We start from the raw sequence: 19,568 nt of genomic DNA on the forward strand, positions 1-19,568 counted from the left end.
CACGCGTGTGCGTGTGTGCGTGTGCGTGTGTGTGGTGGAGTGCGTGTGTGTGTGTGCGTGTGTGCGTGTGTGTGGTGGAGGACAGCACAGGCACGTCTCGGTTTTGCGTTTGCTGCCTCTGGTTCAGGCGCTCTGTGCTGCTCCGGGTGAGCAGGGGGCGGAGAGGAGCAAGTCACAGGCTCTTCCTTCCCCTCTGAGGGCCCCGGTCCTTAGACGTTGATTTAGCCTGTTCCCCAGACTGTCTGCTAACGCTCTCGCCTGTTATGAGACCTGTCTCCTGCTACTCTGACAAGTGTGTGCTTCAGAACCTGGGCCCTCAGCTCTGCGGAGATGGGTTTTACCGGCTACAGCCCCCAAGTCTTGTTAAAGTTGTATCCGTCACCCAACTGGCTGATCCCGTGTGCTTTGACAGGGGTGGGTTTGATTCTGGGGCGGTTCAGCCTCAGCCTCTCTTGGCTCCTCGCGTGTTTGAGGCTGGGTGACCCCGGGTGGGGTTGCAGCAGCATTCAGGACATCTCTTGGTGAGCTGTCATTCAAAGCTGGCGCTTGGAGACGGTGTCTGTAGACTGCTTGGTTAGGGCTAAGACCACGGACCTGAGGTAGTGTGATTTGTTGTTGTTCAGTCGCTAAGTCCTGCCCAACTCTGCAACTGCAGCATGCCAGCCTTGTCTCTCCTCCACTATTTCCTGGAGTGATTTTTACCAAGGGTCAAAGCTCCTCTTCCCCCAACCCCTAGCCTTTGTTTTTAAGGTCAGGTGTGAAGAGTTTGAATCAGTGTCCTTGTCAGATGTGCAGTTTAAATGACCTGTGAGAGAAATTTAGTCTTTGCAAATCCCAGCTCCTCCTAAGAGAGGCAGAACGCAGAGACGTGGGAGTCAGGCCGGATTTGAACCCTGGCTCTGTCGCTTGCCAGCGGTGGGTCTGGGAGCCAGCTACTTTGCCGCTGCTGCTGCTAAGTTGCTTCAGTCATGTCCGACTCTGTGCGACCCCATAGACGGCAGCCCACCAGGCTCCCCCGTCCCTGGGATTCTCCAGGCAAGAACACTGGAGTGGGTTGCCATTTCCTTCTCCAATGCATGAAAGTGAAAAGTGAAAGGGAAGTCACTCAGTCATGTCTGACTCTTAGCGACCCCATGGACTGCAGCCTATCAGGCTCCTCTGTCCATGGGATTTTCCAGGCAAGAGTACTGGAGTGGGGTGCCATTGCCTTCTCCGTGATGTCCACCTCTTGTTAGAAAACCAGGCATTAGTTGTGAGGGTCCCATGAGAAAAGATAGAGCACTTAGCGTAACACCTGGCACATCACCAGTGATGAGTAAGTAGTAGCTGTTTTGTTGTTGATGGTCTTGGGTGCTAGAAATGCAGCAATTTAGTGTGTATCTTTGGGACTCGGGGAAATGGTGGCAAACTCAGGTTGGAATCTCAGCATCAGTAGGTGCTTAACTCTAAGCTTCTAAGCCAGTTACTTAGTTCTTCTCAACTTACATTTACTCCCCTAAAATGGGGTTGATGATGTCTAATTTGGAATTAAATAATGGATAATAAAGTTTAAGGCAGGAGAAAACACCTCCTGTGGTTTCCAGCACACATAGGGCGCTGATCAGCACCTCAGGTTCCTTCTCTTCCTTCGTCTTTCGTTGCCTTTTAATTGTGTGGCAGGTGCTGGCGCAGGGCTTGGGGTGACAAAGCGTGGCCCCGAGACTCTCTGCCAGACCCTGCTGGCTAGTAAGTGTGGTCTGCCCTTTCACCGGTCAAGGCAACAAAACCATACATTCCTTCTTTGATCAACAGTCACCTCTCCCCTGGAGAAAGTGCTTGTGCGTTCCTTTCCAACCCGCTGATCGCTCTAGGAGGGGCATCAGAACCCTTTTCAGTGACAGACTCTGGGGTGTGAGTGGCTCACGTGGGGCTGCTGGCTTTGAAGGCCGTTTCCATCACTTCTCATCGGAAATTGCTATTGTCTTTCTGGGGCGTAAACAGACTTTCTTTTATCTCTGGCTTTTCCTGTATAATTTTTTGTGCCAGGCCCTGTCCTGGGCACTGAGGAGACAGGACTGAATCAAGTCAGATGCAGTCTCTGAAGGAATCTAGTAGAGAAATACAGTGGAAACGCCGACAAGAGCTTCAGTCGAGCATGATGAATGCTCATGGAGGGCTGGCCCGAGTGCTTCGGGAGCACGGAGAACAAAATCGTGCTAAGAGGGGAGGGGAAGTGGGGGCTTCACAGAGGACGTGGGTGTGAGCTGAGACCCGAAGGATAAGCCCCTGTTTGAGGCCGGGGGTGGGGATGGGTTTCCGGTAGAGGGAAGGCCTGGGTCGAGGCTGGGGTGTCGTGAATGAGCCCGGCACGGGCACAGGCTGCGGGGAGGGCGGGCGTGCCCCATTGCATCGCTGGGGTGCCTCGCCTGGTGCCCGGCACCTCGAGGGGTGCGCCCCGACCCCTGCTCAGTTTGAACTTCCCCACCTTTGTCCGTTTGTCCGCCCCTGGCTTCCTGGTGACACCCACACGGAGCTCCCTGCTCAGAATCACACTGCTCACGTGGTTACTGGTCTCTGTGGCGTGGACTGTCTCATTTCAGTGGTCTCCGTTTATTTTTTGAGCACATGAATTCTTTGTTCGTCTTCCCTGGAGGCTCAGACAGCAAAGCGTCTGCCTGCAATGCGGTAGACCTGGGTTCGATCCCTGGGTCGGGAAGATCCCCTGGAGAAGGAAATGGCAACCCATTCCAGTATTCTTGCCTGGAGAATCCCATGGACAGAGGAGCCTGTTGGGTTACAGTCCATGGGGTTGCAAAGAGTCGGACACGACTGAGCAACTTCACTTCACTCATTCTTTGTCCAAATAACTCTTCTGGAGAGAAAACACAGAGGCAGAGCTGCTCAGGGAGAGTCACAGTAAGAAGCCGGGCGGCCCCTCTCTCCCCACCACGTCCGCCTCCTGCCTCAGTCCCCAGGAGCCACGAGGCTCTGCAGTGTGACTGGAGCACCAGTATCTCCTGCTCTTTCTGAAAGTTCTTACATCACTGAGTTTCTATACCTCATTAAGATTTTAGCGAAGTTTTCCTCTGTATGTTTAAAGGTAACCACTGACAAGCTTTCTCATAGTGAAGCCTCCTGATAAGATGGAAATTTGATGGATGAGAACCTTCTCATTCTCCACCTGGCTGGTGATAAAACAAACTAGCTGCCTGGCGAAGGAAGTGTGAGGGCCTGGCTCTTCATTTCTAATGTGATTCTAAGATTATAGGGATATTTTATTTTTCATATAATCCACTTAAAAAAAAAAACACATCTGCTGTAAGAGAGCCTCTGATATGCAAAGACAGCGCTCAGCTCGGTGCTAGGAATCTTCAAGTCAAAGAGTGTGGCCCATGTGGGTGGAAATTGAGGCCGCTGTGTTGATGGCGTCATGAAGGCTTGCTGGGGCCACTCATCGTGAAGGGTGGTGGTCTGGTGTAGGGTAGGGGGTCTTCAGATTTTTTCCCCGCGTCTTTTTGTTTAGAAGCAGGTAAACAGATGTATCTGCAGATTCCTGCATTAAAACCCATTATGAACTTGCGTGCTTTCCTCCAGCCAACTGACTCAATTTCTGGAGGAAGGCCTGGGAACACGCGGTTACATGATGCAGACAGCCGGCCAGGCTTCGGCACTGCTCATCCGAGGGCTTTGTTTGCGAGCTCAGTTTGAAAAACCACTTGTTTAGTGAAAAGGACACAGTTAAACCTGGTTTTGAATCTGGATTCCACCACTTTTCTCCTTTGGTTAAATTGCTGGAGCTCTCTGAACTGCAGTTTCCTGGTTGGTGGAGTGGGTATTGTCAGAGCCTCTGCTTCGCAGCCCGGTTGCTGCGAGGATTGGAGGAGGTGCGATGGATGTGAGGTGCCCAGTACTCTCCAAAGTGCTGTGGAGGTTCGTAGGAAAAAGTGGGGGGTAGTATTTTGGGAGGACGATTGCAGAGGGTCAGAGGAATCAAGAAGGGCTTTGTGGAAGGCTTGGCCCTGGGATTGGCCCTTGTCAGATAAGCGTGCTGTCTCCAGGTAGAACTGGAGAGGTTTTTATTATTTTCTTTCCTGGGGGGGATGGATGGAGACAGGCGGGGGCCTGGGGGGCTGATGGAGCAGTTGGGTGAGATAAAGCAAGGAGGGAGCCCCCGCTGCCGAAGTTAGCCGGGAGCGACTGCTTGTTAGGGCAGCTTCGTCCCGCAGTTCACTCGGAGCTGCTGAAGGTTCAGGGCAGAGATGCAAGGATCAGAGGAGGGCGTGTGTTCTGGTGGGTGAACCAGAGTCTGGAGGGCACTTAGCGGCTGCAGTTGAGCAGACGGGGGCCACAGCTGAAGCAGTATGCTGGGCTAGGGGACGAGGGGCTGAGCTGCGGGAGGAGTCGGGGGGTCGTTCTTCTCTTTCTGCCCTGAGTGCTTCAGCTTCATCCTCCCCCTTTTTAAGGCCTCCTCCAGGAAGGAGGAGGGATTCTTCCGGTTAATCAGAGACCAGGTTCTTCATGGGGCTGTGCTTTGCTCACGGGTGTGTTACTATACCCTAAGTTAAAAACCCAGGTTTCAGATCCTGTGGCTTTCCTGTTGCTGGCTTAGCTGGCCCTGGTCCTGGCTGGGTGGCCCGATGTCCTCACTTCTTCTTTTTCCACTTCTGCCACTACTTAAGTAAGAAGACCCAGGCAATGGTATTGGTCCCGAGTCTGCAGTCCTCATCTCTCAAGGGCTCCGTGTGGAGGATGTGCTGGGCTTCAGGCCCAGGTTTCCTGTGGGGTGGGGAGGTGTGTGCGGGGGCGAGCGGGCAGAGCTGCACCTTGGATGGGATTCAGCTGGGCCCACACGAGGAAGCCTGGGAGGAGAGGTCAGCCTGGAGGGGCTGGTGCGGGGAGGTGACACAGTATCACTTCCTGGGCATCCGCTTCTGTGCTGGGCACCCACCTCTCCATTAAGGATGCTAGGAATCTATATGAATATCTCCATTTACTGGGAAGACAACACTCACAAAGATTCATGTTCTGTATCTCTGGCCTCACAGCTAGTTAGCAGTAGAGCCAGGATTCAAGGCTAGGTCTGCCTGTCTTCACAGCCCAGGAATATTGAAGGAGGTTTGGGGAAGCCACCCAAGTTTATCAATTTTCAGTTCTGATTGTTTTGCTCAGGCGAGACATGCCGTCTCCATGCCTCCCCTAAACATTGATTATAACTCCGCTGGGGCCGAGCCCGGGAGCCCGTGGGCTGTCTCTCTGTTGCCATGGCAGCCGCTCCTCCTCAAGGCCACCTCGGCACACGTTTTCCCCTTCCCGCAGTGGTCGTTTGACTTTGAGCCTTCTCCAACTGCTCTTCATATGAGATCCAAGATCCTTGGTCCTGCCTCGTTCATTACCAGGGGGCAGGGGGCGGCCGTGTCTGAGGCTGGTTATTCCATCCACCCTGAGTCCTTGAGAAGCTATAATGCCAGCCCCAGGGGGTGGATTGCTGCCCAGGGCGGGCCCGTGTCACAGGGCAGTTTTCCACTTTCTTTGGCTTCAGCAGTAGCACGGTTGAGTTAGAAGAGCACAGAGTTTGGAGTCAAACCGACTTGGGTTTGAATTTCAGCCCCTGAACTTCCTTGTTATAAGCTCTGCGAAAATCTCTCAACCTCCACAAGCCCTAGTTTCGTCTTTGTAAACACAGGACTAATAATACTACCCTGTAGGCAGTCTTATGGGTTAGAGATGTTTTAATAAATGCCTTGGCCTTGGTAAATAGTAGTTCTGTTACCAACGCTTATGAGAGAAATAGTTTGTGCTCATTGATGTTCTGACTCTCCTTGAGCTCCTGATACATGCTGAGGCTGCTGTACCCCCAAAACATTCCGATGCACCCGTTTCTGTGACTCGGAACCCCCGATCTGGGGGCGTGACAGAACTCTGCGTCCTTTGTGGGAGCCTGGAACAGGTGGGCCATTTTCGTGTGGTCAGCTCCGTTGAGGGGAAAGGCAACAGCGTTAATTGGTAGCTTTTATCACTTAAAACAGGTAAGAAGTTGTTAACCTAGGGAGCTGAATTTAAAAAAGAATTAGAGAATGCAGTAAATGATGGCCGAACACACACACAGAAGTGTGACCAGACATCCAAATACGGGTCTGAGAAGTGTTTTATGAGCAGGGAGCCGAATCTGGGAAACGGTGTAAGTGGGCCTGTGACTGCTATGTGCGTGAGCAGCGTGTCCTCTCTACCTGGCCGTAACACATACATATTTTAGAATGGAAAACCAGACAGGCTCTTTCTAGGATGGCAGGCAAGTTTGTTGTGAATTTAAAGATGCACCTACCTCAGTGGCTTAACAGCAGGTTTTATGGTCCCTTTCTCAGTAATTTTCAGGGTGGGGTTTCTTTAAAAGCAAATGTCAGATGACCATTTGAGTGTGTTGGAATCATTGCTTTAGTGCTGATACCGAAGAATCCAAACCCTCGTCCTTGTGTGGAAGTGAGCTGAGAGGCTTGGAGTCAGATAGCTGCTGTCCCTCGGTGACTGTGGCCTTGAGTGAATTGCTTTAATTATCTGGACCGGTCTGCTCATTAAATAAAATGGGAAGAATCCCATCCGCTTCATTCATTTATTTAGTCATCCAACAGATACTTATTGAGTGCTGTTTTGGTTATCTGTTGCTCCGTAACAAATTATCCCTAAACGTGGTGTCTCAAGAGATTATCATTTGATTGTATTTCATGGTTTTGTGGGTTAAGGGTTTGGGCGGGCGTAGCTGGGTGATTTCCGCTCTCTGCTGCCCACGGCCCAGGCCCCCCGTGGCACCCAGCTGGCGGATGGGCCGGCCTGGAGGGTCCCTAGCGCTTCCGTCACACCTCCGCTGCCGCCTTGGAGGGCGGCCGGAAAGCTGACGCGGCTGGAATTGCCACCTGGAGCCCTTGTGTGTGGCCACGGCAGCGTTAAGGCAGTCACGCGTTTTCGATGGTGATTCATAATTCCGAGAGGCATGAGTTGGAAGCTGCCAGTTTCTTAAAGCCTGGACCCAGAAACTGGCTTAGTGTCAGTTCTGCCGTACTCCTTTGGTCGTGGTAGTCACCCCACGGCCCAGACTTAATAGGAGGCGACAGAGACTGCGCGTCTTTCGGGGGGAAGGTGTGGAGAAATCAGCTGACGGCACGGCACCAGCCAGCCTCCCCTGCCCCACTCCCTCCCGGCCCCTTGTGCTGTGTGAACAGCGGCGTTGCCGGCCTTGGTGGCACTGCGCCTGTGCCCACTTGGCCACGGGCCGCCTTCGTCCTGTTTTAGTATGTCCGTAGTCTTTGAAGACTCCTGGCTGCTGCCGCCTGGAGAGAATAAACATGCCTGCAGTCCCTGTGGCTCCTCGAGTCCTCCTCCAGCTTTCCCAGTCCTGCCTTATCTGCCCTGGGTTCAGTGAACTGTGCGAGCGGCAAGACAGAGGTCAGAGAACTCACGGCTATCTGAAATCGGCCACGAGTGCCAACTGTGCCCGCTGCCGTTCTAGGGGCTGGAGACAAACAACAGGAAACAGAATGTGCAGAAGCTCCTGCCCTCATGGAGCTTACATTCTGCTGTGGAGACTGTAACCAAAACATACACATAATTAAACGCCGTGTTAGCAGATGCTACGGAGAAGGCAGTGGCACCCCACTGCAGTACTGCCTAGAAAACCCCATGGACGGAGGAGCCTGGTGGCTGCAGTCCATGGGGTCGCTGAGGGTCCGACACGACTGAGTGCCTTCACTTTCACTTTTCACTTTCATGCATTGGAGAAGGAAATGGCAACCCACTCCAGTGTTCTTGCCTGGAGAATCCCAGGGATGGTGGAGCCTGGTGGGCTGCCGTCTATGGGGTCGCACAGAGTCAGACACGACTGAAGTGACTTAGCAGCAGCAGCAGCAGATGCTATGAGGAAGACTAGAGAAAGGAAGGGATTTGGGGAGTGAGGCTGTGGTGGGACTCCTGGGGGTTCTTTTGGGCAGGATGGGCTGGGAACACTGGATTAGAAGTGACATTTGAGCTCAGACGCGATGTAAGTGGGGAAGCAGCCTCGGGGGATTTTCCAGACAGAGGTGCAAGCAGATGAGTCTTGGGCTGGGAAAGAGAGATGGCAAGAAAGCCGGGGTTGCCTGGACAGAAGAGTAAGGGGGGAGCAGGAGGAGGGGAGGCCAGAGAGGTAACGGGGATGCAGGTGGGACAGAGCGTGGGGGCCGCCGTGGGCTGTGCAGGTCACGTGGGATCCTGGGACTCGACGCACAGTAGCTTTTCTTACCAGTGGAACCAGGTGTGGCTGGGCCCAGATGTGGGCAGTTCCGGGGCCCCTTCATGCTCCTGCCCACCAGCCAGGGCCCCCCGCCACCCTGGTGCACGTTCTCACCCTGATTGGGACGGCTCGCTGAGCACTCAGGAAGGCAGGTGATCACGAAACATCATCAACTGCCTGTGGCCTGGTAGCAGCAGTAAGACAGATGGACTCTGTCCTGGTGGCCTTTCTGATGCCTGTGAGCGTGTGTGTGTGTGTGTGTGCGCGCGCGCGCGCGCGTGCACACATGTGAGTGTGTAAGTGTGTGTGTGTGTGCACGCGCGCGTGTGTGTGCATGCATGTGTGTGCGTGCGCATGTGTGCTTGGGTATGCGCTCTCTGGGCGATTCTTGTTTTTTAGATTTTTAGTTGGAGGATGCCTGCTTTACGATGCTGTGTTGGTTTCTGCTGTACAGCGTGGATCAGCTATAAGTATATATATCCTCTCCCTCTTGAGCCTCCCTTCCACCCCCAGTGACCTCATCTTGCTTTTCCCCTGGATTCAGAGGCTGAGAGGTTGTAAGCTCAGGTGCCACATGCTGTGGACCTCACTCTTTTTTGTATTTTTTTAAAAAATATTCATAGGACATTATACTCTTAAACGTTTAAATTTTTAAGAATTTTTTTTTTTCTTCATGTTTCATCGTGTACTCTTTGTAGGTTGTGGTGTAGTGGAATAAAGTACAATGGGGAAAAAAAGCCAAACCAAAATTAAAATTGTCTAAAAATTGTGACTCCAGAAATGTCTGCAGTGGGAAAATGGTTTAATTTGTTGGCACAACTCTAAGGTGGGAGAATGTTTTTATTCTTTAACTTTAGAATTCTGTTACTGTTGCTTTAGTATTATTTGTGCATTAGAAATCTTCTTTCTCTAGAGTTGAATTTCTCTTTACATTGATAATTCATGATAGGTTCTTGGCCTGCTTGTTTTGTATTAAAGGTTCAGGACAACCTTATCATCTGTTTGCCTAAGAAAAAAAAATCAACATTTAATTTTTAAAGTGGTTTCTGTTTTTAAAAATGTTACTTTAAAAATGTTTATCCCCCATTATGAGTGTAGTCTATACTTAGTATAAAATATTTTAAAAATTGAGAAAAAATAATTTAAAAAATCATCTATAATCATTCATTTTGGTATGTCTTTTGGATTTTTAATCATTGCTTTAAAAAAGGTACTTATTAAAGAAAAACTCAAATACACAGAAGAGGAGAGAGAATAGTGCACTGGCCCTCTGGCGCTTGTCACCCACCTCAGCACTCAGAGACTCTTAGCCAACCGTCCTTTATCTATGCCTTCCTCTTATATCCCTCTCTTTCAATACTCAAGTATTTTAAGCAATTCCCAGGCAGATTATTTCATCAGATTTTCAGTATGTTTTTTTTTTTTAAACAAAACCCAAAATATGTTCATTTCAAAAAGGTTAATTCTTAATATTATCAAATAGCCAATTAATGTTCAGATTTCCCTAATTTAAAAATTGTTTTAAACAGTTTGTTCAAACATTGATTGATAAGTCTCCTTTTAAAAGGTTTTATTTTGGAATGATTTTAGATGCAGAGGACAGATGGGAAACTATTAATTGCAGAGCTCCTGTTTCTCCTTTGTCCTGCTTCCCCGGTGTTCGTGTCCTGCACGCCTGTGGGACGCTCCTCAGAAGCAGGAATAGACACCGGTACAGTCCCGATACGCGCGGCCTGCGTCTGACTGTTGCCAGGTCTCCCACTAGCGCCCCCTTCTGGCCCAGGCCCACGTTGCCCTTGACCGTCACGCCTCCCGCGCCTCGTCTGACTGAGGACGGTCGCTCGGCAACTGTCCTTTGTGCCCGTGACCCCTTTGCAAGATGATTGTTTTGTTACTGACCTTCCATTTGGGCTTGTCTGATATTTCTGTCATGAATAGATCGGGGTTATGCATTTTTGGTAAGAACAGCACAGGCAAGCTGGGTGCATCATGTCAGCTTGTTCTGGTGAAGTTGGTGCTGATCCCTTGGTTAAGGTGGGGGTCTCCTGGATTCTCCACGATCAAGTTACTCTTCCCCATCTGTGATAGTGTTTTGGGGGAAATACTTTGAGACTATGTAAGGGTCTTGTTTTTCATCATACCTCTAAGACTCTCACTGATGGTTCGTGCCCACGGCGGTTCCTGCCCTGGAGCTTCTTAGTGGTGGCGCCCGTCGTTCGTGCTGCGCTTAGAGTTGTGATTCTCCTGTAAGGAAGGGCTGTCCCTTCTGCAGCTTTTTATTCTTCAGCCGTTTATACCCGTATGAACTCATGGATTTTTGTTTCATTCTATAGGTTGTTAAGCCATTATTACCATGATTTCTTTTCTTGTTCAGATTGACTCAGATTTGGCTTTGGGGAACTCCTCCAGATTGATTCCTGTGTCTTTAACATTTCTGAGCACTTCCACACTTGCTAGGGTCACAAGATGTCCTGGACTCTTGTATTTTCCCTCATCCGGTTCTGGAATCAACCATTTCTTTATGGATCCCTGGTCTCTTTTGTTGGAGAATGGCATTTAGGAACCACGGTCTGAATGACGGGCGTCATCATCACTACCAGGCCTTGGCAGTAGGCAGTTTGAAATGTGTGTTTACATTTTTTTATATACGCATGCAGAATGTGTACAGGCATATACTTACCTGTATTTACTTCTGTTCATACAAAAGTCCATGGGGTCACAGAGAGTTGGACATGACTGAAGTGACTTAGCACTTACCCATACAAAATATATACACACATATACACATATATACACCCAAGTAAACTATGGCCAACTCTGTGTGTGAGCAAGTGTGTCTGTGAATGAAGGAAGGAAAGTTCAAATGAACTCAGAATTTGTAGAATCAATATGAATTTGTGAATTCATACTGGCCTTCCCTAATTTTCCTAATTATTATTTATTCTACAAGTTCTCTCTCCTTTTTTTTTTTCTTTGTAATTTATTTGTTGACTAAGTTGGGTCATTTGTCCTTTATTTCCACATTTTAGATTTTGTTGATTGTATTTTTGTAATGTCATTTAACTTGTTTCTCTGCTGACTTTATTTCGAGTAAATTGCTAGTTAGATAAGGTGCATGATCAAATTCAGGTTTAACTTTTTGGCAAGATTACATCATAGGTGGTCTAACAGCAGGTGTGTAGTGTTTGATAGTCCCTGTTTTTATGATTTACTCAGTCAGTTCAGTTGCTCAGTCGTGTCGACTCTTTGCGACCCCATGAATTGCAGCACGCCAGGCCTCCCTGTCCGTCACCAACTCCCAGAGTTCACTCAGACTCATGTCCATTGAGTTGGTGATACCATCCAGCCATCTCATCCTCTGTCGTCCCCTTCTCCTCCTGCCCCCAATCCCTCCCAGCATCAGGGTCTTTTCCAATGAGTCAACTCTTTGCATGAGGTGGCCAAAGTACTGGAGTTTCAGCTTTAGCATCAGTCCTACCAGTGAACACCTAGGACTGATCTCCTTTAGGATGGACTGGTTGGATCTCCTTGCAGTCCAGGGGACTCTCAAGAGTCTTCTCCAACACCACAGTTCAAAAGCATCAATTCTTCAGTGCTCAGCTTTCCTCGCAGTCCAACTCTCACATCCATACATGACCACAGGAAAAACCATAGCCTTGACTAGACGGACCTTTGTTGGCAAAGTAATGTCTCTGCTTTTTAATATGCTACTAGCCATTGATAATTGCAAAATGATGATAATTTAATTTCATCAATCCTTTTATATAATAGCTATATACTTCTATTAAGGAAAACTTGTTTTTCATATCTATACAGTTACTCTGGGGTGTAGTTCTTACAGAAAAGACAAAATAAGAGTCCCCTGAAATCTTCCAAAGGTGACTGTATTAGTTTCTTTCTGCTGCTGTAACAAATCACCACAACTTGGCTGCTTAGCAGCACAAACTTAGCCTGTGGTTCTGGAAGTCAGAAGTTTGAAGTGGGTCTTACCATGGCAGGGCTGTATTCTTCCTGAGGGCTTTAGGAGAAAATCCGTTTCCTTGTCTTCTCCAGCTTCTAGAGGCTGTCTGCATTTCTCGAGCTGTGACTCCCACCATCTTCAGTTCCAGAGCTGGCTGATGGGGTCTTTTCTGTGCTCCCCTCTCTCACTTTTAAGGATCTTTGTGATTATGTTGGGGGCACCTGAGTAATCTGTCTGTTTCAAGGTCAGCTGATTAGCAACCTCACTTCCATTGGCAACTTTTTGCCATGTAATCAGCCTAGTCAGAGATTCTGGGGATTAGGGTGTGAACATCTTTGGGGGGCCATTATTCTGTCTACCATAGTGACCAAAGGGTTTTTGTTTTTTTTCAGTCATTATGAACTCATGGATTTAAAAAAAAAACATTTTTGACATATATTAATTCATTGTCATTATCTTTGATATCCTAATTGTCCTATCTTCTGACAATGAAAAATCTTATTCAAGTTGATTCTTGAGTTCTTTGGACGTGAACATGGAGTCTTTGATAGAGTCTTTCCTTCTGACATGATGAGATGTCTGAGCTCATATTATGTATTCCTGCCCAAGGTCTGGACTCATCCCTTCGTATAAAGCACTCTCTACTGTGATTTGGAGTCACCTGGAGGGCTTATTAAAGGCTTCCCAGGTGGCTCAGTGGTAAAGAGTCTGCCTGCCAATGCAGGAGACACAGGAGATGTGGGTTCAATCCCTGGGTTGGGAAGATCCCCTGGAGAAGGAAATGGCAACCCACTCCAGTATTCTTGCCTGCAGAATCCCCATGGACTGAGGAGCCGGTGGGCTACAGCCCATGGGGTCACAAAGAGTCAGATGCGACTTGGCAACTGAACACGCATGCACGGAGGGCTTATGGAGACAGATTGATGGGTGCGCCCTCTTTCTAGAGTTTCTGATGTAACAGGTCTGGGTGGGGGCCCAGTGATTGGTGGTGCTGATAACGCTGTTCTAGGGCCTACACTTTGAGAACCACTGTTTTAAAGGATAATGGAAGTTTTTTTGTTTTTGTTTTCTGTGAGCGATGGTATTTAGCAACTGTAGCCTGCATGCTAGGGAGGGTATTGATTCTAGGTTTTTTTAGTGAAAGGAAAGAAATAATTGAATGTAAGTTCCTATTCATGTTTCCAATTCAAATTTAGAATTACAGGTTTTAACTTATTTTATATTTGTGTTTTCTGAGGCTTGGTTCTTATGATCGTAGTAATTAGTTATTTAATAAGTATGCATGTATTTATACACACACAGTTTCAGAATAACAATACAAGTATTATTTCCTGCAACACGATTACTGAAAGCAGTTGAGGGTTTCTGCAGCAGCTCCTTTGTCGTTGGAGAAAGATCCCACTAGGGGTGTAGAGATTACTCGACTTTTTCGTTATTGAAATCATTCCTCTCTGTTTGGTTAGCCAGTCAGCTTGATGCACAGTTAAATTCTTTTCCTGTGTCTTGTGCTTTTAGTTTTAGGAGACTCTCATTTAATTTTAAAATACTTATCTAAACATTCAAATGCTTTCACTGTCAGATCTGTAAAATGAATCTGCTCTTTCCTCTGTCTTGCTCTCTCCTTTTCCTTGTCGGCAGCCATTCCTGGTGATTGATTAAGTGGCAGGGTGCTGTGCATCCTGTTTTTCCTCTTGGGGTCCACACCGCCCTCCACCCCGCACCCCCTCCTGAGCAGTATATTTGAAGGATTCCTTGAGGGCGGGATATTGATGCAGTCCTCATTCCTGTTCCTTTACGGCTTCTGAGCGCTCCGCCGCGAGGAGGCACACGCGTGGATCCCTCTGCTACGGACATTTGCTATTTCCAGCCTCTTGCTATTAGGAATAGTGGTTCCGTATTACAAATAGTGCACATTTTGAGATAGTTAAAATTCACACTGTGTACTGTTTGATTTCTGTGTTTTTCCTTAACATTATAACTTGAGCATTTTCCATGTATTGTAAATGTCATTTAAGACAGTTTATTTTTATGATTGTGAAAGTAATACAGACTTAGAGCTTTTAAGAAGCTCAGGAAGATCAATATCAATACAAAGTCACCCGTAATCCTTCTACTTAGGGATACTGTATTATTTTGATGTGTTTCCTCCGAGCCTTAAAATTCTTTGATGTGAGCAGTTAGAAGACCGTCAGCATCGTGTCACACAGTCTCCTGCTTTGTTTTTCTCTTAACTGTGATGTTTTATACTATATGCTTTTTCTAAAAAATACTTTTAATTGGAGGATAGTTACTTTACAGTATTGTGATGGTTTCTGTCACACATCAGCATGAATCAGCCATAGCTAGGCGTATATCCTCTCCCTCTTGAACCGCCCTCCCATCTGCCTCCCCGTCCCACCCGACTAGGTGGTCACAGAGCACCAGCTCTGGGTTCCCTGCACGTATAGCAGATTCCCACTGGCTGTCTCTTTCACATATGTCATGTTTATGTTTCCATACTGCCGTATGCTTTTTATAATTCTGTGTTGTTAGACATTTAGTTTCCTTCCGGTTGTTTCAGTATTGCAAATAATTTTGTGATAAATGTGTGCACCTGAAGCTTTCCCCAAAATTTCAGATTATTTTTAAAGTTGGTTTTCCTAAGACCTTAAATAAGGAGGAAGCTCATGTTTGTCAGTTATATCTGTTTGGCTTGCTTTCTTAAGCAATAAGGTAAAAACAGGTGAAAGGTTGTTACCTCGACTTGTCAAGCAACTTCCGTTTTTTTTTTTGCTTCTGGTAGGACCTTAGAAATGAAGTTGAGAAATTACGCAATGAAGTGAATGAGAGAGAGAAAGCAGTGGAGAGTTGTTACAAGAGTCTGTTGAGTGAAAGCAATAAAAAATTGCAGAGTCAAGAGCAAGTGATCAGAAGCCTCAGAGAAAGCGCCGCTCAGAAGGCCTCGTTGCCTCAGGTACCACGTGTCCCTCTTGTGTTTACACGTTCTTACTTCAGCGTAGCTTTTCTTTGTTGTTGTTATTGTGCTTAAAAACTCTTTTCTAAGGATGCTCAGAAAAAGGTGAGTCTGGCAAAAAAAGAGGGTGGTCTTCACTGCTGTCTGTCAGCACTTTGGAGCTTTCTTGCGCCATTTGGACCCCAGCCACCAGGGAGGTGAGTTTGGAAGAAAGAGAAGGTCCAAGAAGAGAAGGGCCTATGACTAGTATTAACAATTCATTTGGGTTTTCCGTAAGTTCCTGTGGGCAAACGTGGCTGAGCTTTTCGGCCAGTCCAGTGCGCGGCGAGGCCTGCCTCACCGTCCTTGTCGACACCCGGCTGAGTGCTGCTCTCGCGGTTGTAACAGTGCATGAATGCATTTGTAATTGCCTGATACTGCTGGCTGATGGAAACTATTTAGAGGATATCTGGGTATTGTGAAAAAAGTAAATCTTCCGTTAAAGAGCTTGGGACCATCTCTTAGTATTTTTTTTCTCGATGAAAACTCATACAATTTGTTTGTTTCCTTAGAAATTCAATGAAAGAGACCTGGAAGCGGCACAGCGGAACTGTGGCTCAGTGCCGGCGGAGGAGCCCGAGTTCAGGAGTGAAGACTTGGTAACAGAAAAGTGCTCTTCTCAGTCACCAGGCGGCAAAAGCATCTTCTCAGAGGTGAGCTCGACTGAAACTGGACACTCACGTGCAAATTCGTATTCTTTCCTGATCTGAAGATCCTCCCAGGCCTCCTTGCTGATAATTGAGCTGACAACAGGCAGGAGGAGGGCTTCTGTGTCTTGCCTCCTTACAGACTGGTGTCCTTCAGCCACGTGTTAGTATTTGTGCTGTGCAGGAAACCTAGAAACCACAGCTCGTTAAAAGACAAGCCTCATATCTGCCTCCTAGGGTCCACCTCTCGAGAACTGTGTAATCTTGAGGTAAGACCATTTTCCAGCTGACGTGAACACGAGCAGTGGCTCAGCAGGCCCTTCCTGATCGGGCCCCAGGCTAGCTTTCCGGTCTCCTTTTCTTCCGTCCCCCGTCATCTCTGACACCTCCCGCAGATGTGCGGAGGCACCGTGTGTGCACCGCTCCGTGCCCTGTGTGTGCTGCCTCGTCAGCCTGGGATGCCTTGTCCTTCCCCGATGACCTGGCGGCTCCTGCACTCTCGGGCTGCCGCTGAGCGTCGCGGCTCTGGGGCTCCTCCCCTCCCTCGAGACCCAAGCACCCCGGCAGGCCCCCCAGGGGAAGGGAACGGCGTCCGTGTCTGAATCGCAGCGCCTGCCCTGTGCCTGGCCCAGGATGTTTGTTGAGTGAATGACTGATGGTACAGGTTTGTGGAGATGCATACAGAGCGTTCTGACCCAAAGCTTGCCTGTAATGCAATGAGGGAGCCAGAAATGGCACAGGAAAGGAGTTTATTGTAGGCCAGGTTTTTTTTTAAGCTTGCCTTTGATTAAGTTCGGGCATTCAGAAAACAAGGAGTTCTTACACAAACTCGTTGTCTGGTGAATGACTCAGATCATGACTTGTGGTTTTTGTGAAGGATGATTCTTAGAATAACAGCTGGTGTAGCCGGGGCACGCCATCAGAGCAGACGCGGGCGCTCGGGCTGGAGTGGGCTGCTAGAGGCCTGCCCTTGTGCAGGCACCAACCCCATGGCTGCTGGTCCTGGGGAGGGGCTGGGGTGGTTGGGTGCACGCAGCAGGGGCTGTTCTGTAGCTGGTGGACAAGTGGTTTCAGTGTGTTGGCTCCAGTCCTGGCCGTGGCACTGCGTGTCCACTGTCAGCCCTGGTCTTGGAGGGTGCCGTTGCCGAGCCCTGGGAGCTCTTTCTTGGCTCTGAGCACTCCTGAATCTGCCATTGCTTGAATAAGAGTGTCAGTGTGGACTTGGCCTTTGTATGGGGCTAGGCATCTGGAGGCCTGGGTTCCTCTCTTTGCTCTGTGTCTTCCCGTGAGTGGTCATGTGCAGGCACGGTAACTGGATCTCAGGGGCCTAATGTGTGATTCTGAGTGGCTTACCGTTCCTCGACATTGACCAAATTTAATGGGATATTAAGATGCACAGTAACCCATAATCAGGCACAGTCTGTTTTTTTAAAACTTTTAAAAATGTTAAAGTGCAGTTAATTCACCCTCGTTGTGCTAGCTTCAGGTGTCCGCAAAGTGATGCAGCTCTGCGTGTGCGTGCGTGTGTGCGTGCGTGTGTGCGGGGGCCCCTCATCGCAGTGGCTTCTCTCATCCCAGCTGGCGGGCTCTGGAGCGCAGGCTCAGCAGCGGTGGCCCTCGGGCTTAGTAGCTCTGAGCCGCGTGGGGTCTTCACAGACCAGGAGTTGAACCCATTACCCCACATTGGCAGGCGGAGGCTTAACCGCTGAGCCATTACGTAACTCCCTATATACTTTCTTCTTGAGATTCTTTTTCAACATAGGTTATTACAAGATACGAAACCTAGTTCCTTGTGTATACAGCTGCTGCTGCTGCTAAGTCGCTTCAGTCATGTCCGACTCTGTGCGACCCCAGAGACGGCAGCCCAACAGGCTCCCCCGTCCCTGGGATTCTCCAGGCAAGAACACTGGAGTGGGTTGCCATTTCCTTCTCCAATGCATGAAAGTGAAAAGTGAAAGTGAAGTCGCTCAGTCATGTCCGACTCTTAGCGACCCCATGGACTGCAGCCACCAGGCTCCTCTGTCCATGGGGTTCTCCAGGCGAGAGTCCTGGAGTGGGCGCCACTGCCTTTTCCGGTGTATACAGCAGGTCCTCTTTTGTTTTGTATATAGTGGTGTGTATGTGTCTGTCCATCCCAGATCCCAGCTTCTCTTCTCTCCTCTGCTCCTTTGGTAGCCACAGCTTTGTTGTTCTGTCTGTGAGTCTTCCTGTTTCTTAGATAAGTTCATCTGCATCATTTTTTTTAGGTCCTACACATACGGGTTATCATATGATGTTTGTCTCTGACCTCACTCAGTACGACAATGTCTAGGTCCATCCGTGTCGCTGCAGATGGCGTCATTTCATTCTTTTTATGGCCAGGTGATACTCTATTACATATACATACGCATCAGTCAGTTCACTTCAGTCGCCCAGTCACGTCCGATTCTTTGCAGCCCCGTGAATCGCAGCACGCCAGGCCTCCCTGTCCATCACCAACTCCTGGAGTTCACTCAGACTCATGTCCATCGAGTCAGTGATGCCATCCAGCCATCTCATCCTCTGTCGTCCCCTTCTCCTCCTGCCCCCAAGCCCTCCCAGCATCAGAGTCTTTTCCAATGAGTCAACTCTTCACATTAGGTGGCCAAAGTATTGGAATTTCAGCTTCAGCATCAGTCCTTCCAATGAATACCCAGGACTGATCTCCTTTAGAATGGACTGGTTGGATCTCCTTGCAGTCCATGGGACTCTCAAGAGTCTTCTCCAACACCACAGTTCAAAAGCATCAATTCTTCAGTGCTCAGCTTTCCTCGCAGTGCAACTCTCACATCCATACATGACTACTGGAAAAACCATAGCCTTGACTAGACGGACCTTTGTTGGCAAAGTAATGTCTCTGCTTTTGAATATGCTGTCTAGGTTGGTCATAACTTTCCTTCCAAGGAGTAAGTGTCTTTTAATTTCATGGCTGCAATCACCATCTGCAGTGATTTTGGAGCCCCAAAAAATAAAGTCTGACACTGTTTCCACTGCTTCCCCATCTATTTGCCATGAAGTGATGGGACCAGATGCCATGATCTTCGTTTTCTGAATGTTGAGCTTTAAGCCAACTTTTTCACTCTCCTCTTGCACTTTGATCAACAGGCTTTTCAGTTCTTCTTCACTTTCTGCCATAAGGGTGCTGTCATCTGCATATCTGAGGTTATTGATATTTCTCCTGGCAATCTTGATTCCAGCTTGTGTTTCTTCCAGTCCAGCGTTTCTCATGATGTACTCTGCATTTAAGTTAAATAAGCAGGGTGACAATATACAGCCTTGACATACTCCTTTTCCTATTTGGAACCAATATTTTGTTCCATGTCCAGTTCTAACTGTTGCTTCCTGACCTGCATATAGGTTTCTCAAGAGGCAAGTCAGGTGCTCTGGTATTCCCATCTCTTTCAGAATTTTCCACAGTTTATTGTGATCCACACAGTCGAAGGCTTTGGCATAGTCAATAAAGCAGAAGGAGATGTTTTTCTGGAAGCTACACACACACACGTATGTATATGGGGTGCATGTGTCCTTTCAGGTTAGAATTTTCTCTGGACCTTTGTCCAGGAGTGGGAGTGCTGGATCGCATGGCAGCTCTGTTTTTGGTTTTTAAGGTGTCTCCATACCTTTCTCTTACTCCTTGGAAGAAAAGTTATGACCAACCTAGATAGCATATTGAAAAGCAGAGACATTACTTTGCCAACAAAGGTCTGTCTA

The 19,568-nt window shown here is 48.4% G+C and overlaps 1 protein-coding gene across 1 annotated transcript in view; it reads left to right on the plus strand.

Annotated features, from left to right (window-relative positions):
• Positions 1-19,568, plus strand: part of CDK5RAP2 (CDK5 regulatory subunit associated protein 2) — a 183,302-nt gene that overhangs the window by 71,203 nt on the left and 92,531 nt on the right. The window contains exons 13-14 of the mRNA XM_010848429.1: positions 14,983-15,153; positions 15,705-15,845. Coding sequence (XP_010846731.1) covers positions 14,983-15,153; positions 15,705-15,845 — 312 coding nt within the window. The remainder of the gene's footprint in view (positions 1-14,982; positions 15,154-15,704; positions 15,846-19,568) is intronic.

Source organism: Bison bison, unplaced genomic scaffold (assembly GCF_000754665.1).
Source record: "Bison bison bison isolate TAMUID 2011002044 unplaced genomic scaffold, Bison_UMD1.0 scf7180017864266, whole genome shotgun sequence".
Classification (NCBI taxonomy): domain Eukaryota; kingdom Metazoa; phylum Chordata; class Mammalia; order Artiodactyla; family Bovidae; genus Bison; species Bison bison.